The 25,241-nt window shown below is 46.8% G+C and overlaps 1 protein-coding gene across 6 annotated transcripts in view; it reads left to right on the forward strand.

The window, feature by feature from the left end:
• Positions 1–25,241, forward strand: part of ATF6 (activating transcription factor 6) — a 1,225,231-nt gene that overhangs the window by 1,162,885 nt on the left and 37,105 nt on the right. For all 6 annotated transcript variants that reach the window (XM_069231066.1, XM_069231064.1, XM_069231068.1 and 3 more), the window contains one exon: positions 16,079–16,163. In XM_069231066.1, the coding sequence (XP_069087167.1) occupies positions 16,079–16,163 (85 nt within the window). The remainder of the gene's footprint in view (positions 1–16,078; positions 16,164–25,241) is intronic.

Below are 25,241 nucleotides of genomic sequence, written 5' to 3' on the forward strand. Positions count from 1 at the left end.
TTCACTGTGATGGCGTTGCGGTCGCATATAGGTGCCACCCCTGCGCGCTGACGTCAGTTCTTTTCTTTCTGCTCCAGCCTACGCGCAGATCCGGAGAGAGCTACCTCAGTAAATTTTTGACTACGTCGACACTTTTGTCTGTTTTTTGATGAGTTTGTGGATGCGTGAAGGGATGTCCGCAAGACCGGATTCAAGCCCTGCGACTGTCACCGCACTGTGTCAATGAAGGAACCTCACCTTGTATGTCTTTGTTGCCTGGAGCACGATCACTAGCCGAAGTCATACTCCGAGTTTCGGCCCATGAACCCGAAAGCTTTGAGGGAGGGGTGCCTAAAGCTCATGGCAGTCCGACACTCGAATCCACGGTGCTTATGGTCTTGTTCGAGAGGAAGGTCTCGAGACCGGCCGTCGAGTCACCACCACTCCTTGTCCTCCAAGTCATTGGGACATTCGGGTCTCAAAAAGAAGTTGTCGCAGAAGGACAAGCACTCTTCGACTTCACCCCGTCGCTCGGGCAATTAGACGCGGGGAGAACCTCGATGCTCTAGGCCTCCGTCATCGGATCCTTCATCTGAGTTGGCTCAGTGCTTCCACGACTTCCCGGGAGCTGGAGCCACCCCTGCCCAGCTTAAAGAATTTTATGAGGCAATGCGCCTCATTTTTGGGCAATCTGACCCACCGCCGGCACCGTTGCGCACAGGTGAGTCTTTGGGGGCCCCCTTGGGTTCAAAGTCGTCGGCTTCGGCCACGGCTCCGGAGGGCCCCTCCGGTTCCAATCGCGGATCCGTCCCGATACCAGTCCGGCCACGGCGACCTTCCCTGGCGTCGGGTCAGACGTCGACGATCCCGACGTCGGTTGGGCCCACAATCGACGTTGATCCCATCCTCATACCTGATGACCAAGAACCGGAACGACGTCGCTCAACGTTGATTCCATTCTCTATGGGCTCTCCTGGGCCCAGGGTTGATCCAGACCCTTATTCTTGTGGGTATGGATACAGGGAGAGTATGTAGGGGAAGCCAGCCCCTTTAAAATACCAGCTTGACCCCCAAATGGACTGGGTGCAGGATTTGGGTGATGCCAGTGGTGTAGACACCTCCCCTGACACTGGTATGCTCTCCTCCTACTGTGGCTACAGAGGAGGGTGCTTCTTATTCCATGGTGGCGAGAAGGGCGGCTGAGGTCCTGGACCTCGAGCTACTGTCTGTTTGAGGTTAGCCCTAATATCCTAACCTACATACTTCAGCTGGGGTCTTCCTGTTCTGAGCTTCTTCTTCCCTTTAATAAAGCACTGACAGACTTCCTTTTGGGTACTTGGTCCAGAACCAGCACAGAGGCTCCTGTGAATAGGACGATTGCCCGCCATCAGCCTGCGCCGTCAGACCCAAAATTCATCACCCAACACCCCACGCCTGCGAGCCTTGTCCTCCAGGCTTCTTCGTCATCTGGCGCATTCCCTGCCGCACCCCCGGATAGGGAATCTAAAAGACTGGATAATTTGGGGGAAGAAGTTGTTTTCTTCCAACAGTTTAGCGCTGCGGTCCGTGAACACCGCATGACTTTTCGGCCGCTGTTCCCATACTCTGTGGGATATGGTCATGCAAGTGCTGCCTAGAGATCCGAAGGAGGCCTGGACTATTCTTTCCCAAGCCTTAGCAGTTGGGAGGGATGCAGCGAAATTCATGATTCGTTGTGGACTGGATACTACTGACTCTGGGCAGATCCGTTGCATTGACGGTGGCATTGAGACACCACGCCTGGCTGAGAACATCTGGCTTTTCAGGGGATGCCCAGCAATCCTTGATGGACATGCCCTTTGATGGCACACGTCTCTTTGGAGACAAGGCGGTCTTGAGCGCTTTAAGGATTCCCGAGCCATGGCCCAGTCCCTTGGCCTCGCGCTCACTCCTAGACCCCTGCAGTTCGTCTTTCGCCCCTTTCGTAGCTACGGAAGGGACACCCAACAGTGTTTCCCTCCTGGCCATCGACCCGTGTATGTTGTACAGGCCTTTCTCGGCCGCAGACGCAGGATCTCATGCCCCCGGGGATCAGGGAGCCAGCGAGTCACCCAGTCCACCCCCTCCTCAGCCTCCAAACCTTCCTAGTCCGTGGGTACACCAGGAGCCAGTTGGCGGCAGAATTCACCATCACCTGCCCCAATGGCAATCCATTACATCGAACAGGTGGGTCCTCCTAATTGTCCCAAGGGGCTACTGCCTCCTCTTCGAGACACCTCCTCCAGCCATGCCACCTTCATACAATCGTATATCGCAGGATCATATGGCTCTTCACCGCAAGGAAGTCCAAGCCCTTTTGGGCAAAGGAGCTTTAGAGAGGGTTCCGTTGTCAGAAGTAGGTTGTGGTTGCTATTCCCGCTACTTTCAGGTGCCGAAAAAGGACAAAGGTCTTCGGCCTATATTAGATCTTCGGTCCCTCCACCTCGTCCTCAAAAAAAAAAAAAAAAAAAAAGAGAAGTTCAAAATGTTGACATTGGCTCAGGTCCTATCTGCCCTGGATCCCGGAGACTGGATGGTAGCATTGGACTTGCAAGACACATACTTCCACATTCCCGTCTTGCCGGCCCACAGACGTTACCTACGATTCGTGGTAGGTCACGAGCACTTTCAGTTTACTGTGCTCCCCTTTGGCCTTACCAGTGCCCCTCAGGTGTTCACAAAAGTGATGGTAGTGGTGGCAGTTCATCTGCGCAGGTTATGGGTTGTAGTCTTTCCCTACATCTACGATTGGCTGTTCAAAGCGAACTCGCCCCAGACAGTAGTCTCCCAGCTCCATACTACGGCGAACCTTTTGCATTCTCTGGGGTTCACTACCAACGTGCCAAAGTGACACCTGACTCCTTCTCTCCCTTTCATCGTAGCTGTTCTGGATACAGTGCAGTTTCGGGCATATCCTCCTGAAAAACGAGTCTAGGATATTCGGCCTATGATGCCAATGTTTCATCCTCTGTCCTGGATTTCGGTGAGAATGACTTTGAGGCTGCTGGGCCTCATGGCCACCTGCGTCATGCTGGTTCAAAATGGCAGATGGCGTTTTCTCCCCCCTTCTTGTCCAAACTCTTCCTCACAAAAGCATGTGTCCCCCAAGGATACATCATCTCACATTTGCTTTTCAACTTATACATGATATCATTACCAGAATTGATCAATGATTTTCAGTTCACATGCTATAACTATGCAGATAACACACAAATACTACTTAAATTGAAATGTCCGAAAGACATTGAAAACTCTCAAATCTTCAGTTGCCTCTGAGCGATTGACCCATGGATGCCTTGGAGCCATCTCAAACTAAATGCTTCCAAAACAGAGATACTCACATGTGGCGACTGGAAAAATGATGACCCACTGTGCGCCTGGCCTGACGATCTCGGAGCATCTCCTCAACTATCCAAGGAAGTTAAAAACCTTGGAATTACCATGGACTCCCAAGTTAACACTGAATGCCAAAGTGGACAAATTAGCACAAACAGCCTTCTTCACCTTGAGGACTCTGCAACGCATCTTCCCCACCTCAGATTTCCACACAAGGTGCAGGCTACTATCTCTCTTGTACTATCCAAACTGGATTATACCAATGGCCTCTAGCATGGATCATCTCTATCTATTATGAAAAAACTACAACGTATTCAGAACTTCGCTGCCAGGCTACTATTTCATGTAAAGCCAAAGGCCCGCATCTCCCCTGCCTTCAGAGCACTACACTGGTTGCCTGTTGCCGGGGGATCCACCTTCGGGCTGCTTTGTGTTGCCCGAGGGGCTGTATATGGAGCGGGACTGCTTTTTGTTGGAGGCCGGATGGCCAAATGCATTCAACGGAGAAGCCTCCGCTCAGGATTGGCACCCCACCGTGCAACACCACCATACAGGAAAAGAACAATGGGTGGTGCGTCCTTCTCCGTTCGGGCGGCCGGGATGTGCAGTTCGTTGCCCCCAGGTGTGGGATCCACGGATGGCTGTCTTGTATTCTGAGGGCTGCTCAGGAGTTGGCTTTTTCCTTTGTGGCCGCCATATTCAGGCAGCAATGGACTGCATGTGCCTGTATTGATAAATATTTTTAATCTGATTTTGCGTATATTCTGGATATTTATAGTTCTTTAGGAAATATATATCGCTACTATGTCATAACAATAAATTATGCACATACTCTTTAGACCTGTATGACAGGTGTATATTTACTCACGGTTAAATATTATATATGTGTGTGTGTGCATGCATGTGTGTATGTATATATGTGTGTGGTATATACATGTATGTGTGTACGTTGTGCTATGCTTGACATGTTCAAGGGTCATCGCATAGCTCCTAGATAAGTTGTTATATTAGCTACTTATGAATCCCTGCTCTCGTTTTTATATCACACTGATCAAATGTTTTATTTTCATAAGCATTTCGCTATTCAAAAATTGAGGAAAGATAAATAAATGTTTAAAAAGTACACTTATTAATTAACTTCAAATATTACAAATCTTGAAAGTCTGTTTATACAATACTACTTTTCTTCTCATATTATTACATTCCTTGAACATATATTTCCCTTAATATGTATTTACATATCTATTTATTTATTACTCTAGTCCTAATGTACTAGAGAAAAATTAAATAAAAATCAAATGAAATCTATAAATAAAATTCAAATTGTAAATAATTAAATTAAAGAAAGTAAAACAATAATGAATAAATATAAGAAAAATTAAACTAAAATAATGGAGAAAAAAAATTGTATATATATATATAAATAAAATAATAAATACAAATAATCTAAATTTACTCTCTTGTAAGCTTTACTTTGTCTACCCATCACCCTATGTCATGTCTCTATCAGTCTATTCTCCATCCCCACTTTGACTCATCCCAAACCCATTCTACTACTTTCATCTCCTAAATGACCCTTCCTAAGCTCTTCTCTCCTCTTCCACATCTAGCTCACCCCAAACCTCAGTTTACTACCATGATCTCCCAAACAGCCCTACTAAATTATCCTTCATTTATCTAACTTTTGACTCATCCAAAACCCCTCCTGCTACTATGATCTCCCTAAACCTTTCCACAGACTCTTCCCTCATCCATCTCTCCTTTACTCATCCCAAGCCTCATCCTATTACTATAAACTCCCAATTAACACGTCTGAATTCTTCCCTCCTCTAGTCCTCCATTACTGTAGTCAATCCAACTAACAAACTCACATATCCTCTGCTCAAATTGACTCGTAATAATAATACTAATACTGTACTCCTATTTCCCTATACTAATACACCACTAATTTCTCTTGGGTTCTGGAGTAGTGTGCTACTCACTGAAAAGCGCTTCGGCGCCTCATCAGGGGTAGTAAACGCTACATAAATATTATTACAATTACAATATGCATGCTCTGCAGTGGAACCTGAAGTTCCTGTGGGTGCAGCATCAGGGGAATCTCACTGACAAGGTCCAGATCTTGTAAGGAACTGCAAGAGTCCTGCAGTGGTGGATAACAAATCAGGATTGGGTCAAGGCAGATGCCTCTCCTTTCCCCAGCCAGATCTTACAGTCATGACAGATGCGTCACTCATGGGATGGGGCGGCCACATGGGACAGGCGGAGATCAGAGGCCTGTGGTCTCCGGCAGAAACCGGGCTCCATATCAATCATCTAGAGCTCCGAACGATTCGACTAGCATTGAAAGCATTTCTTCCCTCTCTCAAGGTGGTCAATCCTCCTTCCTAGGTAGCCAAACCTCCTTTTCTGGCTATTTAGGGTCTCTGCTTTGGGGATCTCACCAGATAACGAATGCAAGAGCTCACCAGAGTTCCTCTGCATCTCCCTCCTCACCTCCTGCCAAAGGATCGACCGCTGACTGCTCAGGACGCCTGCAAAACCGCAACAAAGTAGCAAGACGACTACTAGCTACCTTGTATCGCCTCATTCTGCCAGCTTTCTCGACTGTTTCCAGGTGGTGCATGCTCTGGGGGTAGCCTGCCTCCTCCCTGCACCAGGAGCTCTGAAGAAATCTCCAGTGGGTCGACGGAATCTTCCCCCTGCATCCGCAGGCACCAAAAGACTGCATCACTGGTCCTCTGGGTCCCCTCTCAGCACGACGAGCGTGGTCCCTGGAACTCAGCAACTCTGTCCAAGTGACTCCCACAGTCTAGTGACTCTTCAGTCCAAGTTTGGTGGGGGTAAGTCCTTGCCTTCCCATGCTAGACTGCATTGCTGGGTACCGCGTGATTTGCAGCTGCCCCGGCTCCTGTGCACTCTTCCAGGATTTCCTTTGTGCACAGCCAAACCTGGGTCCCCAACACTCCTTCCTGCAGTGCACAACCTTCTGAGTTGTCCTCTGGGGTCGTGGGACTCCCTTTTGTGACTTCGGGTGGACTCCGGTTCACTTTTCTTCCAAGTGCCTGTTCAGGTACTTCTGCGGGTGCGTGCCCCCTCTGTCTCCTCCTCCAAGTGGCGACATCCTGGCCCCTCCTGGGCCACAGCAGCACCCAAAAACCTCTACCGCGACTCTTGCAGCTAGCAAGGCCTGTTTGCGTTCTTTCTGCATGGGAACACCTCTGCAAGCTTCATCGCGACGTGGGACCTCCGTCTTCCAAAGGAGAAGTCCCTAGCTCTCTTCTTTCTTGCAGAACTCCAAGCTTCTTCCATCCGGTGGCAGCTTTGAAATTGGTCACTAGCCTGTTAGTGACAATTTGGAAAGCAGAGAGAGCATAACCACTGAGTTTCTGGTTAGCAGCGCCTCAGTGAGACAGTTAGGCTTCACACAGGGAACACATACATATAGGCCACAACTTATGAGCACTGGGGTCCTGGCTAGCAGGGTCCCAGTGACACATAACAAACATACTGACAACATAGGGTTTTCACTATGAGCACTGGGCCCTGGCTAGCAGGATCCCAGTGAGACAGTGAAAACACCCTGACATATACTCACAAACAGGCCAAAAGTGGGGGTAACAAGGCTAGAAAGAGGCTACTTTCTCACAACTACCATCTGATAAGCCTAACTGCGCGACCACACTGCCACAAAAAAAGAGCATTCGTCTTATCAACTTTAGCCTCTGGGGAACCCCTGGACTGTACGCACACTAGCCAACTTCCTACAGACACGACTTAGGAAATTCTTCCATCTTGTGTGTGGTAGAAGTTAGAACTCTGGACAGAGTGATGTCCACTCCCCAGAGGGAGTGGTCACCTAGGGGGTGCAGAAATTAGAGTCCATGGAGACCAGGATCGAGAATGACCTTACTTACTGTGTCGTCTCATAGGAACAGGACTTACCAAGGTCTTGGTCAGCAGGGTTTACCCTTCACCCTGTTCATTTTACTAGTGAATGATCTTACTTACTTCCCTACTTTCTGTGTCGTCTCATAGCTTTGAAAAACTCACCTGTCGTGACGAAACACGTGTTGGCTGTGTATATGGAACTATGCTTAATTGACTACTTGGCTGTATTTATGGATCAATGCTCAACCGGTCTCTTTTGATGCCCTTGGCTACTAATAAAAGGAATCCACTACAACCAACTCAACTGGAGGACATCTTTATTATGAACATTGTTTTGAGTGCTGCGGCTTCTGTGCTAAATTTCATGTTTCTTTGAAACACTACCATATGCCTTTGGGTAGTGGAGCATCTTACCGCATAGCACCATAACCCTCCCATGTTTGCACGATTTTCGACATAAACTACTATTGACTATACTTACTCAAAGTGTGGGAAGTGTTACCCTATCACCACTACCCACCCCCTTTCTTGTCATAAGGTAAAAAGAGTGGGGGGGGTAACCATGCCAAAAGGGGCACTTTCCTACACTGTTCAACAGATTCCAGTTTATATTCCAGACACGAAGGACTACCATCCCCAAACTGACCTGTACCACTTAAATGTTTGATCTCACCATCAAACATCCTATCACTGTCCAGTGATTGAGTTTATAAATAAAAAAATGTTAAATCCTCACTTCGAGTCCTGACATAGAATTTAGACTTTTACACTGCTAATATGCCTAGGGCCTCTTTATTTTTAGTAGTAATCATGATGTGCTACTCTCCCTAATATTAATCTGCAACTCGGTTTAACATCCTTCTTTGACCAACAAATACATCTCCAGAAACTGATGTTGATCTACGTTTATCATGTTGATTTCGACCATCGCCATTGGCCATTTTATTTTTGCATCCTGAATGAGTAGTAGTTAGTAGTTTACGTCTCTTAGAATTCTTCCTTGCTTATAGTTTCTTCCACCTAAAGTAGGGGGCAGTATCCTCCTGAAAGCTTGTGTACAATACGTTTTATAATGCTTTTGTTAGACCACTGTTTTTCTTCTCTGTATTAACATGTTCGATGGCATGTGTAGCTGCTGATACACATGCTGTGCACTGTTCCTGCCATCTAGTGTTGGGCTCGGAGTGTTACAAGTTGTTTTTCTTCGAGGAAGTCTTTTCGAGTCACAGGACCGAGTGAATCCTCCCTTTCGACTCCATTACGCATAGGCATCGACTCCATCTTAGATTGTTTTCTTTCTGCCATCGGGTTCGGACGTGTTCCTCTTCGCTCCGTGATTCGAATCGGGAAAGTATTAAAATCATCGAAAATCCGTCTGTATTGTTGCGTTCGGACCGGTTTCCTATAGATACATAGGCACCGACGAGACAACCGCTTTGGCGGCCCTTCGGGGCTTCTGCTCCCAGCTGAGGCCTGGTCGGCCTGACCACTACCCGTTGTTGAAGCCTCATGGACCGGACCCCCTTCCGTTTCTGTCCGACGTGCCACGCCAAGAATCCTTATACAGACCAGCATCGGGTCTGTAATCTGTGTCTGTCACCGGAGCACAGGGAGGATACCTGTGAGGCCTGCAAAGCCTTTCGGTCAAAAAAGACCTTGAGAGATTGACGGGCGAGGCGCTTACAGATAGCATCGAAATCGACGCAACACCTCGATGTCGAAGAGCAAGGGATGGCTATCTCTATCCAGGGATCGGAATCGGACGACTCCGACGGAGACCGACAGCTGGCCAAAAAGTAAGTAAGCCTGCCCCGACCCAACCCTACAGTCAGCCAAAAAAACAGAAGGCTCGAACCACAAGAAAAGCGGTGACCAAGTAACGTCTTCGGCACCGAAAAAGGCCAAAATCGTGCCGAAGTCTTCTGACTCGAGTCGAGAAACCGGCATCGAAAAGAGTCGACATAGATTGGTCAAAACCACTAAACCTCAAAAGAGCCTTTCGGAGCCGAGGACAACCGTGACCAGAGGTATTTCAGTACCGAAAAAGCCGGCTTCGGAGCCAAAAAAGGCTTCTTACACAGAAGAACATGGGCTCTCCAAACAACTTAAAGAGAGGCACAGGTTTGAGCAGGAGCTGGATGTGGAGGAGTTTGATCAAAGTCAACCAAGATTACAGATCCAGAAGGATACTGGAAAAATTCAAACTATCCCTCCTCCCAAATTTAAAAGGAAATTGGCTTTTCACACACAGGCTGAAACTGATCAGCCAAGAGCAAAGGTGGCTAGTGAAAGGTCACCGACTCCACATTTCTCACCAGAAATATCGCCACCACATTCGCCACAAAGGACAAGTTCACCATTTGGCACGCCAACTGCACAGTCACCCACACATACTGTGCAAACACAGGACGATGTAGATCCCTGGGACCTCTACAACCCACCGGTTTCAGACAACAGTCCTAAGTGCTACCCATCAAAGCCATCTCCTCCAGTGGATAGCACCTCCTATACACAAGTACTAACCAGGGCTGCGGCATTCCATAATGTCACTATGCACTCGGAACCATTGGAGGATGATTTTCTTTTTAATACCCTGGCGTCCACGCATGCGTCATATCAAAGCCTGCCTATGCTACCAGTCATGCTTAAGCATGCACAACAAGTCTTTCAAGAGCCGGTCAAGGGAAGGGCCATCACACCGCGGGTGGAGAAAAAACATACACCACCCCTGTCGGACCCTGTGTTCATTACACAGCAGCTCCCTCAGGACTCTAGTAGTGAGAGCCGCAAGAAAGCGGGCAAACTCGCAATCATCAGGAGATGCACCACCTCCTGAGAAAGAAAGCCACAAATTCGATGCAGCGGGGAAGAGAGTGGCATCGCAAGCTGCCATCCAATGGCGTATCGCCAATTCACAGGCCCTCCTCGTCTGTTACGACCGAGCCCATTGGGATGAAATGCATGCTATCATTCAGCATCTACCGAAAGATTATCAGAAACGGGCTCAACAGGTGATGGAGGAAGGACAAGCCATCTCCAACAACCAGATCCGTTCGGCACTGGACTCTGCCGAAATCGCAGCTATAAACACAGCAGTCACCATCAGGAGGCATGCCTGGCTACAAAGTTCAGGTTTCAAACCTGAAATACAGCAGGTGGTGTTAAACATGCCGTTTAACCAGCAGCAACTATTTAGGACGGAGGTGGACACCGCCATTGAAAAAATGAAAAAGGACACAGACATGGCTAAAGCCATGGGCGCGCTCTACTCTTCCCAGTATAGGGGGACATTTAGGAAGCCACAATTTAGGGGAGGGTTTAGACAGCAACCCTCAGAGGCATCCACCTCTCAAACAAAACCCACCTACCAGTCACAATACCAGAGAGGGGTGTTTTGTGGTTCATTCAGGGGACAATTCCCAAGAGCAAGGGGAAACTTTCATCCTACCAAGCAGACCCCCGGTAACAAACAGTGACTTCAGTGTCACACTTCCCCAACACACATCACCGGTAGGGGGAAGATTAACAAAATACCACAAACATTGGTCAGACATAACTACGGACACATGGGTTTTATCAATTATCCAACATGGTTACTGCATAGAGTTCACACATTTCCCTCCAGATGTTCCCTCAAGAACGCACAAACTGTTGGCAGAACATCTGGACCTGCTACAAGTAGAGGTACAAACACTATTAACAAAACAAGCCATTGAACTAGTACCTCACCATTAAAAATGAACCGGGTTTACTCCCTATATTTCCTTATTCCCAAAAAAGACAAAACACTAAGACCAATTTTAGATCTCAGGACATTAAACCTCTTCATCAAATCAGAGCATTTCCACATGGTCAAACTACAAGATGTTGTTCCCTTGCTAAAACCGGGAGAATACATGGCAACACTGGATTTAAAAGATGCGTATTTCCACATACCCATCCATCCATCTCACGAGAAATACCTCAGATTTGTCATACAGGGCAAACATTACCAATTCAAAGTATTGCCCTTCAGGATAACAACAGCGCCCAGAGTATTTACAAAATGTCTTGCTGTAGTAGCAGCTCATATAAGGAGACATCACATACACTTATTCCCATATCTCGACGATTGGCTAATAAAAGCCAACACTCAACACCAGTGTCAAAGTCACACGCAATGTGTCATAGATACTCTACACAAACTAGGGTTTTCTATAAATTACTACAAATCGCACTTGCAACCATCCCAAATACAACAATACGTGGGAGCCACACTCAAAACACAAAGAGCAATTGCCACTCCAAGCCCACAAAGAGTTCAAACATTTCAAACTGTGGTGTCAAGCATAAAACCAAATCACCAGTACACAGTCAGGTTTGTCATGAAACTACTAGGCATGATGTCCTCATGCATCGCTATTGTCCAAAACGCACGGCTACACATGCAGCCCTTACAACAGTGCCTAGCAAAACAATGGACGCAGGCAGAGTGTCAACTTCAGGATCTAGTGTTGATAGACCACCAAACACACTCTTCGCTTCAATGGTGGAACCCTGTAAATTTAAACAAAGGGCGGCCATTTCAAGACCCAGTGTCTCACGCCATTATTACAACAGACGCTTCCATGATTGGGCGGGGAGCACACCTCAACAATCACAATATACAAGGTCAATGGGACAACCAGCAAAAACAACTACACATAAATCACTTAGAACTACTAGGGGTCTCACTAGCACTACAAGCTTTTCAACCCCTTCTAGTCCACAAACAAATTCTTGTCAAAACAGACAATATGACAACAATGTACTATCTAAACAAACGGGGGGGGCACTCATCGCAACTATGCCTCCTAGAGCAAAAGATTTGGCATTGGGCAATTCACAACAACATTCGTCTGATAGCGCAATATATACCAGGCATTCACAATCAGTTAGCTGACCGTCTCAGTCGGGATCACCAGCAAACTCACGAGTGGGAAATAAATCCCCAGATTCTACAGGATTACTTCTACCACTGGGTGACACCAGGCATAGATCTGTTTGCAACAAAACAAAACGCAAAATGCCAAAACTTCACATCCAGGTACCCACACCCTCAGTCCAAGGGCAATGCTCTATGGATCAATTGGTCAGGGATATTTGCTTACGCTTTTTCCCCTCTCCCACTCATTCCTTTCCTAGTCAACAAACTGAGTCAAAACAAGCTCCAACTAATAGTCATAGCACCAACGTGGGCTCGCCAACCGTGGTACACCACACTGTTGAACTTCTCAGTAGTACCCCACATCAAACTCCCAAACAGACCAGACCTGTTGACACAACACAAACAGATCAGACACCCCAATCCATCATCGCTCAACCTAGCAATCTGGCTCCTGAAGTCTTAGAATTTGGCTACCTAAACTTTTCAAATGAGTGTATGGAGGTCATTAAACAAGCAAGAAAACCAACAACAAGACATTGTTATGCTATAAATGGAATAGGTTTGTTTTCTACTGCCAAGCAAACCAAATCACGCCGTTAGATGCTTCCATACAAAACATTGTGAGTTACTTACTACACCTACAAAAAGCAAATCTCGCTTTTTCTTCTATCAAAATTCATCTCACTGCAATCTCTGCTTACCTGCAGATTAAACATACAAAATCACTTTTTAGAATCCCAGTTATTAAAGCCTTTATGGAAGGACTAAAAAGGATTATACCTTCAAGAACCCCATCAGTACCCTCGTGGAATCTTAATATTGTACTTACACGACTCATGGGCCCACCTTTTGAACCCATGCATTCTTGCCGAATGCAATTCTTGACTTGGAAGGTAGTATTTCTAATAGCCATCATTTCACTACGGAGAGTTAGCGAAATACAGGCGTTCACTATTAAAAAAACATTTATACAAGTACACAAACATAAAGTGGTTCTCCGCACAAATCCGAAATTTCTGCCAAAAGTAATTTCACCGTTTCATCTAAACCAAACGGTAGAACTCCCTGTCTTCTTTCCACAACCAGACTCAGTAGCAGAAAGAGCACTGCATACATTAGACATACAGAGAGCACTAATGTATTACATAGACAGGACAAAATCATTTCGGAAAGCTAAACAATTGTTCGTTGCTTTGCAAAAGCCCCATGCTGGTAACCCTATATCCAAACAGGGCATTGCCAGATGGATAGCCAAATGCATACAAACCTGCTACCTTAAAGCTAAGAGAGAGTTACCCGTTACACCAAAGGCTCACTCCACTAGAAAGAAAGGAGCAACAATGGCTTTTCTAGGTAAGATACCAAAAACAGAGATTCGTAAGGCAGCCACTTGGTCTACACCTCATACGTTTACCAAACATTACTGTGTAGATGTGTTAGCAACACAACAAGCCACAGTAGGACAGGCTGTACTAAGAACATTACAGGGAGTGCAGAATTATTAGGCAAATGAGTATTTTGACCACATCATCCTCTTTATGCATGTTGTCTTACTCCAAGCTGTGTAGGCTCGAAAGCCTACTACCAATTAAGCATATTAGGTGATGTGCATCTCTGTAATGAGAAGGGGTGTGGTCTAATGACATCAACACCCTATATCAGGTGTGCATAATTATTAGGCAACTTCCTTTCCTTTGGCAAAATGGGTCAAAAGAAGGACTTGACAGGCTCAGAAAAGTCAAAAATAGTGAGATATCTTGCAGAGGGATGCAGCACTCTTAAAATTGCAAAGCTTCTGAAGCGTGATCATCGAACAATCAAGCGTTTCATTCAAAATAGTCAACAGGGTCGCAAGAAGCGTGTGGAAAAACCAAGGCGCAAAATAACTGCCCATGAACTGAGAAAAGTCAAGCGTGCAGCTGCCACGATGCCACTTGCCACCAGTTTGGCCATATTTCAGAGCTGCAACATCACTGGAGTGCCCAAAAGCACAAGGTGTGCAATACTCAGAGACATGGCCAAGGTAAGAAAGGCTGAAAGACGACCACCACTGAACAAGACACACAAGCTGAAACGTCAAGACTGGGCCAAGAAATATCTCAAGACTGATTTTTCTAAGGTTTTATGGACTAATGAAATGAGAGTGAGTCTTGATGGGCCAGATGGATGGGCCCGTGGCTGGATTGGTAAAGGGCAGAGAGCTCCAGTCCGACTCAGACGCCAGCAAGGTGGAGGTGGAGTACTGGTTTGGGCTGGTATCATCAAAGATGAGCTTGTGGGGCCTTTTCGGGTTGAGGATGGAGTCAAGCTCAACTCCCAGTCCTACTGCCAGTTCCTGGAAGACACCTTCTTCAAGCAGTGGTACAGGAAGAAGTCTGCATCCTTCAAGAAAAACATGATTTTCATGCAGGACAATGCTCCATCACACGCGTCCAAGTACTCCACAGCGTGGCTGGCAAGAAAGGGTATAAAAGAAGGAAATCTAATGACATGGCCTCCTTGTTCACCTGATCTGAACCCCATTGAGAACCTGTGGTCCATCATCAAATGTGAGATTTACAAGGAGGGAAAACAGTACACCTCTCTGAACAGTGTCTGGGAGGCTGTGGTTGCTGCTGCACGCAATGTTGATGGTGAACAGATCAAAACACTGACAGAATCCATGGATGGCAGGCTTTTGAGTGTCCTTGCAAAGAAAGGTGGCTATATTGGTCACTGATTTGTTTTTGTTTTGTTTTTGAATGTCAGAAATGTATATTTGTGAATGTTGAGATGTTATATTGGTTTCACTGGTAATAATAAATAATTGAAATGGGTATATATTTTTTTTTGTTAAGTTGCCTAATAATTATGCACAGTAATAGTCACCTGCACACACATATATCCCCCTAACATAGCTAAAACTAAAAACAAACTGAAAACTACTTCCAAAAATATTCAGCTTTGATATTAATGAGTTTTTTGGGTTCATTGAGAACATGGTTGTTGTTCAATAATAAAATTAATCCTCAAAAATACAACTTGCCTAATAATTCTGCACTCCCTGTATTTCGAACGACTTCAACTCCTACAGGCTGACCACCGCTTTGGGGAGGATTACTGCTTTGTAGTCTATGCACAGCATGTGTATCTGCAGCTACACATGCCATCGAACGGAAAATGTCACTTACCCAGTGTACATCTGTTCGTGGCATGTTGCGCTGGAGATTCACATGCGCCCTCCCACCTCCCCGAGAGCCTGTAGCCATTTAAGTTTCATTAAAATTGTATATATGTAAATAAACATTCCTTTATCACAAACTATGTACATACATATCTATTTTATTGCATGGACATCTTTAGTATCCTCATTCTACCACTTCTACCTCACCCTATGCGGGGAAAACAATCTAAGATGGGGTCGATGCCCATGCGCAATGGAGTCGAAAGGGAGGAGTCACTTGGTCCCGTGACTCGAAAATACTTCTTCGAAGAAAAACAACTTGTAACACTCCGAGCCCAACACTAGATGGCAGGAACAGTGCACTGCATGTGAATCTGCAGCGCAACATGCCATGAACAGATGTACACTGGGTAAGTGACATTTTACACATTTTGCTAGTTTAAAAAAACAACTCTTAGTAACTAAAGTGTATTTGTATTACAGGATGCCTTCCTAGTCCAAGTAATAATGTTTGTCCAGAATTTGGAGACCACACCGTTTTATTACTTGGAAGAGATACAGATAATTCACATGTTTGCCTGTTTTGTTTTAGCTCAAATCTCGGCCAGCTTTATTTCACACAAATGTGTTTTTCTTAACCTGAATTTTAAATTGCAAATGAAGAATTGGCATTACCAGATGCGGGGCACCAGGCACCTGATCATTGTCTTTCTCAATTGAAAAAAAGTGTGAACTGATTGGAATTTAAATGAATACATCTCATAAGTATCTTAATTGTTTTTCAGGATCACCTACTGTTACCAGCCATTAACCGTAATAAGACAACGCGACCAAAGATGTCAGTAGTGTTGCCGGCTGTGAACATTAATGGTAGGTGCTAGTTTTATCTGCGAAAATTCAGGCATTGTGTTTAGGGATGTGTTAGAGGTCTGTTGCTTGTTGACCTCCATCAGTAATATACTTTTGAACCTGGTTATATGGAGATAATTTTCTTAAAAAATTTTGTCAGCATGTTTTGATTATATTGCAGTTTTTCTTTGTTAATCAAAGCTTGAATTGATAATGATTATGACCAATTGTGCAATTGTTATCAGGTGGGACTTCAATTTATTTCTCTAGCCTTCTTTCCGTTTAGAGCAGGGATAAAGGTGCCCAACAATGTGACCAAGATGTATTATTTTAACGAAATATGAGTGACGTTCATCAGGTTTTCACATCTCTTTTTATCCTCAAAGAATAACCCAGTTTATAAAAGACTTTATAATATTGAGACTGTGTTTTGTAGTGCATGCAGCTTGGTTTTTGTACTGTTTTGCTCTCTCTTAGAAAGATAAGCTTCTAGGTGCTAAAAACGACCCAGAGATAGATGGAAAACAAACTTTAGAAATGATAAAGACAAAATCTAAACACATTATGAAACACGCCAAATTTAAGTGATGTCAAGGATTAGATTTACGATATTTAAGGATTGGGGCTGGGCAATTGAGAAAGACAATGATAAGCTGCCTGGTGCCCCGCATCTTGCCTTGCTTGGTGTCTGTTTTGGCTTTGAGATCCAAAGTATGAGCAGAGTCATCAAAAGATTTGACATGATGCCTCAAGTTTCCTGTAACAACATAATAAAAACTCTTTCAGATTAAAATGGGTCATGTCTTGAATTCATATTTCTTTTTTACACATTAAGTTAGCCCTTCATTTAAATTTGTTAAAAGTAATAGTGTTACAATGAAGTTTGCAGCCTCCAATGTTCTGACAATTCTGACATGTGTACCAAGGTATGCCAATTTGCATTTCCCTTGTATTTTGCATTTCCCTTGTATTTATTTGGCCAATATTATTGTTCCGAATAACACCATCATTGTCTGCTCAACTACATTTAAGTGGGGTTTATATAGGACACACACTGGACTGAAGTTCTTCAAGCTTTTGGTGGTTAGTTAAAAGGTGGCTCTGTGCAGTAACACGATTTGCATAGGATCACACAATTTGGTTAAACTGGATTTGAACCTAGTTTTTCTGTTTACACATTGTGCCTTCTGTGTCCCTTTAGCTCTAATGCACAATGCTTTGTGTTCAATTTGGTGGCCTATTTTACTATACTGTATTGAAGTATATATCGGCTAATTAAGACTGATTAGGTACGTGCCTATAATTTCAAGGTTTCTTTTTTGAACAACATTAAGCTTAAGGGAAGGCAGGACTCAATTTTTAGGTTAATGCCACAACCTCCCCCGGACTTAAAAAATGTAAAGAGAGACTGGATCAACCTCACAATAACGGAGATTACATTGATTAAAAAATATATGCAGACATGCTCAGTAGAAAAGCACATTTTCAGATGTTATGTGCTCATCGTTCCTGCCTCTATGTGTTTATCTTTTAAAACAGTATAACAATATTGTGGGGTGGTGGGGCAAACTTACTGACTGGAATTGTGTGTCCAGCTCTATGTTGGCTCACCTATTCTTGTTGGATGAGAGCCAGGCAAAAGGCAGTCATTCATCTAGAGTCAGACTAAAGCCTTGCCCACCTTTTTTAGTTTGTTGTTTGGGGCAGTTCGAGCTTTAGCCTTCATACCTTGTTTCCCACAAAATGTATTGTAGCAAAGCACCTTTTTTTGGCATGGTTATCCCCCACTTTTTGCCTTGTATCTGATGTGATTTCAACTGAAATGTATGCACTGGGTTCCTGCTAACTGGATCCCCGGTGCCAGAGCTCTTTCCCAAAACTGCACAGTTGTCTCTCTCAATTGGCCCCACCTTAAGCACCCTCTGTAAGTCCCTAGTAAATGGTACTCCTGGTACCTAGGGCCTTGGGTACTAAAGAAGGTCCCTAAGAGCTGCAGCTCAAATTGAACCACCCTCAGGGACCTCACACCAACCACACTCAGTGCTGTCATTGCAGGCTGTATGTCTTGGTGCAACCAAGCGTGAACACACAACCTGTTACACATCCCTGTGTGCCAGCTCCCCGACCACTGCTTGTAATATGTGTAAGTCACCCCTACAGAAGACCTACAGCCCTAAGGCAGGGTGCATTATATAATATGTGGGGACATATTTACATGGGAATATATGCCCCTACCATTTTAATTCTTAGACATAGTAAGTCAGGGCTCGAAAATCATAAAAATGTTACTAGACCTGCAGGTCGAGTAACCTAAATAATCTACTCGACTTAATTGTAATGTACTTGACCCGTAAACCGGTCTCACATTATGTTATCCTAGGCATAGGAATCACAATACTCAGAGTTACTAAAAAAAAAAAAAGGTACTTTATTTTAGTGACAATGTGGCAAAAAATATCTCAGAGGATAAACTCCCTTAGGAGGTAAGTAAGATACACAAAATATGCACACAAACCAAAATCAGGTAAGTAAACAGTTGGCAAAGTAGTGCAAACACTGTAGAATACAATAGGATGAAATAGGCCTAGGGACTACACAAACCATATACTAAGAAAGTGGAATGCCAACCACTTAGCGGCCCCAGGCCTAGTGTAGTGTGTAGGAGGTCGCTGGGACTGTTAGAGAACACTAAGGGTGTCCAAGATACCCCACCCCAAGACCCTGAAAAGGAGTAAAATTACCCTACTTCCCCAGAAACAAACTAAATTCGTGATAGGAGATTCTGCAAAGACAACAACTGACTGCAAAGCACTGAAGACGGATTCCTGAACCTGAGGACCTGCAAAGGAAGGGGACCAAGTCCAAGAGTCACAAAAGTGTCCAGGGGGGGCAAGAGCTCACTAAACCGCCGATGAAGGTGCAAAAATGGCTGCCTCCGGGTGGAAGAAGCTGAAGATTCTGCAACAAGGGAAGATGCCAGGAACTTCTCCTTTGCACAGAAGATGTCCCACAGCGTGCTGGAGGATGCAGAGTTGATTCCACGCAGAAAGACCGAAAACAAGCCTTGCTAGGTGCAAAGGTCGCAGATGAAGAAAATGGGTGCCGCCCGGGCCCAGGAAGGACCAGGTGGTCGCCCCTTGGAGGAGGAGACAGAGGGGGTGCTCAGCAAGACAGAGAGCCCACGCAGAAGCAGGCAGCACCCGCAGAAGCACTTGAACAGGCGTTCAAGAAATCTGAGCATGGCAGTCGTCTCAACACTGCAAAGGAGGGACCCACGAAGCCGGTGGTCAACTCAGCGAGTTGAGCAATGCAGGACAGAGTGCTGGGGTCCTGGGCTATGCTGTGCACAAATGATTCCTTGTAAAAGTTCACAGAAGCCCTACAGCTGCAGTTCACGCAGTACACAGGATTACTGTCTGGCGTGGGGTGGCAAGGACTTACCTCCACCAACTTTGGACAGAAGGACCACTGGACTGTCGGGGTCACTTGGATCCAGCTCCTGTGTTCCAGGGACCACACTCGTTGAGATGAGAGGAGACCCAGAGGACTGGTGATGCAGAAGTTTGGTGCCTGCATTGGCAGGGGGAAGATTCCGTCGACCCACTTGACATTTCTTCTTGGCTTCCAGTGCCGGGTGAAGGCAAACAGCCCTCAGAGATGCACCACCAGGAAACAGTCGAGAAAGCCGGCAGGGTTCGGCGCTACAATGTTGCTGGTAGTCTTCTTGCTACTTTGTTGCAGTTTTGCAGGCGTCCTTGAGCAGTCAGTGGTTGATCCTTGGCAGAAGTCGAAGGGGGAGATGCAGGAGAACTCTGGTGAGCTCTTGCATTCGTTATCTGAAGAGAAACCCACAAGAGAGACCCTAAATAACCCTCAGAGGAAGATTGGCCACCTAACCAGGTAAGCACCTATCAGGAGGGGTCTCTGACATCACCTGCTGACACTGGCCACTCAGAGGCCTCCATTGTGCCCTCACATCTCTGCATTCAAGATGGCAGAGGTCTGGGACACACTGGAAGAGCTCTGGGCACCACCCCTGGGGGGTGGTGATGAACAGGGGAGGGGCCACTCCCCTTTCCTTTGTCCAGTTTCGCGCCAGAGTAGGGGCAGGGGGATCCCTGAACCAGTGTAGACTGGTTTATGCAAGGAGGGCACGATCTGTGCCCTTCAAAGCATTCCCAGAGGCCAGGGGAAGCTACTCCTCTCAGGCCCTTAACACCTATTTCCAAAGGGAGAGGGTGTAACACCCTCTCTCAGAGGAAATCCTTTGTTCTGCCTTCCTGGGACTGGGCGGTCCAGACCCCAGGAGGGCAGAAGCCTGTCTGTGGGTTGGCAGCAGCGGTAGCTGCAGTGAAATCCCCAGAGAGCTAGTTTGGCAGTACCCGGGGTCTATGCTCCGGGGATGCATGGGATTGGCACCCCAATACCAGATTTGACGTGGGGGGACAATTCCAGGATCTTAGACATGTTACATGGCCATGCTCGGAGTTACCATTGTGAAGCTACATATAGGTGCAATGGTGTCCCCGCACTCACAAAGTCCGGGGAAATTGCCCGGAACAATGTGGGGGAACCTTGGCTAGTGCCAGGGTGCCCTCACAGTTAGTAATTTAGCACCTAACCTTCACTAAGTGAGGGTTAGACATATAGGTGACTTATAAGTTACTTAAGTGCAGTGGTAAATGGCTGTGAAATAACGTGGACGTTATTTCACTTAGGCTGCAGGGGCAGGCCTGTGTAAGAATTGTCTGAGCTCCCTATGGGTGGCAAAAGAAATGCTGCAGCCCATAGGGATCTTCTGGAACCCCAGTACCCTGGGTACCTAGGTACCATAAACTAGGGAATTATAAGGGTGTTCCAGTGTGCCAATCAGAATTGGTGAAAATGGTCACTTGCCTTCAGTGACAATTTTAAAAGCAGAGAGAGAGCATACTCACTGAGGTTCTGGTTAGCAGAGCCTCAGTGATACAGTTATGCAACACACAGGGAACACATCTAGGCCACAAACTATGAGCACTGAGTTCCTCGCTAGCAGAATCCCAGTGAGACAGGCAAAAACAAACTGACACACAAGTAAAAATGGGAGTAACATGCCAGGCAAGATGGTACTTTCCTACACCATGCATCACAAAAATCTAGCCCACATACCCATGAGGTCTAGCCCACATAACCTAGGACTTCTTTTAGTTTACTAACAACATTGCCAACAGGGCAGGAGTGTTTCTCAGTTTGTTTAAACACTCAATTTTAATAAATATATTACTAAACCATGAAGTGGTAACATATTGTCATCTATACACAGTAACTTTCCAAGAAATGTCCCAAAACCTCTCCACTAACTTGCACCTTTACTGATAAAACTATGTAGTGTACTAACAATCTGTGAAAATTGAGTTTCAGAAAACATATCCTTTGCACATCAACATGTAAAGTATTCTGGTTGGTTTTCATCCTAGTAAAATAGTTTTTCATCACACAGAAATATAAAAAAGGGCTTTCACAACTACTGAAATATATTTTGAAATGTTTGCACAGTTGAATTAGTCATTGAAATGTTGTGTGTTATGACAAACCTGACACCCTTTATCCTTTTATTTTACATTCTAAGCAGCAGGTGTAGGAAAGTACCATCTTTCTTGGCATGTTATTCCCATACTGTATGTCAGTATGTTTTTGCCTGTCTCACTGGGATCCTGCTGGTCACAACCCTAATGCTCATAATTTATGGCCTAATGTGTGTATTGTCAGTAGTGCTTGGCTGTCACTGAGGCTCTCCTATCCAGAACCTCAGTGCTTATGCTCCCTCTAATTTTAAATTTGTCACTATAGCCTGGTGACTTCATTTACCAGTTTCATTTGGCACACTGGACCTCCCTTATAAGTCCCTAGGTACCCAGGGCATCGGGTTGCAGGAGATCCTTATGGGCTGCAGCATTACTTCTGCCACCCATAAGGACCTCAGACAAACCCTTCCACAGGCCTGCCATTGCAGCCTACGTGAAATAGTGCACACACTATTTTACAGCCATTTTCACTGCACATAAGTAACTTATATGTCACCTATATGTCTAACATTCACTTGCTGAAGGTTGAGTGCAAAGTTACTAAGTGTGAGGGCACCCTTGCACTAGCAGAGGTGCCCCACATAGTTAAGGGCCAATTCCCGGGACTTTGTGAGTGCGGGGACGCTATTACATGTGTACACTACATATAGGTCAAGACCTATATGTAGCTTGACAATGGTAACTCCGAATATGGCCATGTAAGGTGTTTAGGATCATGGAATTGTCCCCCCCATTTCAAATCTGGTATTGGGGAGCCAATTCCATGCATCCTGGGGGATCCACCATGGACCCCCAGTACTGCCATACCAGCTATCCGTGGCTTGCAATGCAGCTACAGCTGCTGCTTCCTCACAAACAGGGTTCTGCCCTTCCTGGGGTCTGAGCAGCTCAGTCCCAGGAAGGCAGAACAAGGCATTTCCTTTAGGAGGAGGGTGTTACACCCTCTCCCTTTGGAAATAGGTGTTACGGGCTGGGGAGGGGTAGCCTCCCTCAGCCTCTGGAAATGCTTTAAGGGCACAGATGGTGCCCTCCTTTCATAAGCCAGTGTACACCAGATCTGATAGAGACTTCTAGCTGCAGCTTCCTTACCTTAGAATTCCCTGGCGTCAGCTTCGAATCCGGAGTTTTTTTAGAGCAGTACCCTGCACGCGTGCTGGACGGCGTCGTTCGGATCCGCGTGCGTCGACCAGCTCTGCGTGCGTCGTCAGCGTCGTTGGAGTCGTCTATGACATCATGGTTGTCTGTATAGATGCCGTCTCGGCGCGCATACGTCAGTTCTTTTCCTTCCGCCCCGGTTAAGCGCAGTTTTGGAAAGAGCTACCCTGCTTCGATGGTTTGTCGACGCTTTTTTGACTGTTTGGAGTCATGTCTTCGAGAAAGAAAGGATTCAAGCCGTGTGGTGCGTGTCATCGCACAATGTCGGTGACTGATCCGCACCGAGTTTGTCTTTGGTGCTTGGACAAGGACCACAATTCCACCTCTTGCTCCGATTGTCGGGCCATGGCGCCGAAGGCCTTGAGGGAGAGATCCCTTAAGCTTCTTGCGGGCCGACATTCGTCTTCGGTTGGCGCGACTCCGCGGAGGTCACGGTCTCGCAGTAGGAGGAGGTCGCAGCACCGCTCCCGGAGCCCCAAGTCCGGAAGGTAAGAGGCACAAGAAGAAGAAGTCCAAGCGGACTTCGTCTTCGCCACGCCCGTCGACCGACGAGGCGTCTAGGGAACGTCGACGTTCTGAGCGCGGTTCTGCGGAGCCGTCGCCAGGGTCGACTCTGCGTCTTCCACCCTTTCCGGGGACCGGATCGACCCCCGCTCAAATTAAAGAATTTTACGAGGCCATGCGTCTCGTCTTTGAGTGGGCTGTACCCTCGGGTGGGTCTTCGGGGTCAGCAGGGGCCCCTTCGGATTCAACGCCGGTATCACACAGTCGACCTCCTTCGGCGCCGGGTCCGACATCGACGATTCCGCCACCGGTGGCAGCTCCATCCTTATTCTGGATGATCCGGAGCCGGAGCGACGTACGACGTCGACTCCGGCTTCGACGGAGCCGATTCGGCCCAGATCATTGTCTGAGCATTATTTGGAACAGCCAGGAGAGGAATGGGAGGGGTCTGAGGACCCTTTAGAATCAGGATTGCAGCAGGACTGGTATGTGGATCTAGGGGAGGCCAGTGGACTGGACACATCTCCAGATACTGGTATGCTCTCTCCTCCTAATGTGGCTACAGAGGAGGGGGCTTCTTTCGCTATGGTGGTGCGTAGGGCTGCTGAGGTCCTGGACCTAGATTTGCCTACGGTGCCAGTCAGGACAAATATCCTGACAGAAGTGCTTCAGCCGGGGGTGTCAACATCGGAACCGTTGTTGCCCTTCAATGAGGCTCTTACAGACGTCCTTCTGGGTATGTGGTCCAAACCCAGCACAGGGGCTCCTGTGAATAGGACGGTCGGCCGCCGCCATAGACCCGCTCCCAGCGACCCTAGTTTCCTGACACAACACCCCACTCCTGAGAGCTTGGTTGTCCAAGCCTCTACTTCACGTGGTGCCTTCCCTTCCACTCCCCCGGATAGGGAATCCAAGAGGCTGGATCAGCTTGGGAAGAAGATGTTTTCTTCCTCCAGCCTGGCATTGAGGTCTGTAAACACCTCCTGCCTATTGGGCCGTTATTCCCATACTTTATGGGATACGGTGGCGCAAGTGCTGCCCCAGGTCCTGGAGGGCGTACGGGACACTCTCACCCAGGCGGTAAAGGATGGGAGAGATGCAGCCAAGTTTACAATCCGGTGTGGCTTGGACACGACCGACTCGCTGGGGAGAGCGATTTCATCGTCAGTGGCCCTTCGTCGCAACGTCTGGCTACGTTCTACTTGTTTTTCAGGGGATGTCCAGTCCAGCTTGATGGACATGCCCTTTGATGGCTCTCGCCTTTTTGGCGAAAAGGCAGACTCCGCGCTTGAGAGGTTCAAGGATTCTCGAGCCACGGCCAGATCCTTGGGCCTTTCAACGCCGGCACGACAGCAGTCTGTCTTTCGCCCCTTCCGAGGCTTCGGGAGGGGCGTGGTGCCACGCCAGCCACAGTTTAGCCACCGTCCTCAGGCTTCACAGCATCCCGGAAGAGGACGTGGTCGTGGTACCATCAGACCCAGAGGGTCTGGCCAGAGGTCGACCGCCACACAGCCCCCCACCACTGCGCCCAAGCCCTCCTAGTGTGGTTCTGCGGGATCACGTCCATCCAGTTGGAGGGAGGATTCATTTTCATCTCCCTCACTGGCTTTCCATCACTATGGACAAGTGGGTCCTGCAGATCATACGGAAGGGCTACTCCCTTCCCTTCCAGTCTTTCCCTCCTTCTATACCTCCGACAAAGGAATGGAGGACCATTTAGCTTTGCTCCGCGAGGAAGTTACGGCTCTTTTGACCAAGGGAGCCATAGAAAGAGTCCCGATCTCAGAAGTAGGCAGTGGTTGTTATTCCCGCTACTTTCTGATTCCTAAAAAGAAAAAAGGCCTTCGCCCTATTTTGGATTTAAGGGACGTCAATC

This window comes from Pleurodeles waltl, chromosome 4_2 (genome assembly GCF_031143425.1).
Source record: "Pleurodeles waltl isolate 20211129_DDA chromosome 4_2, aPleWal1.hap1.20221129, whole genome shotgun sequence".
Taxonomy (NCBI): Eukaryota; Metazoa; Chordata; class Amphibia; order Caudata; family Salamandridae; genus Pleurodeles; species Pleurodeles waltl.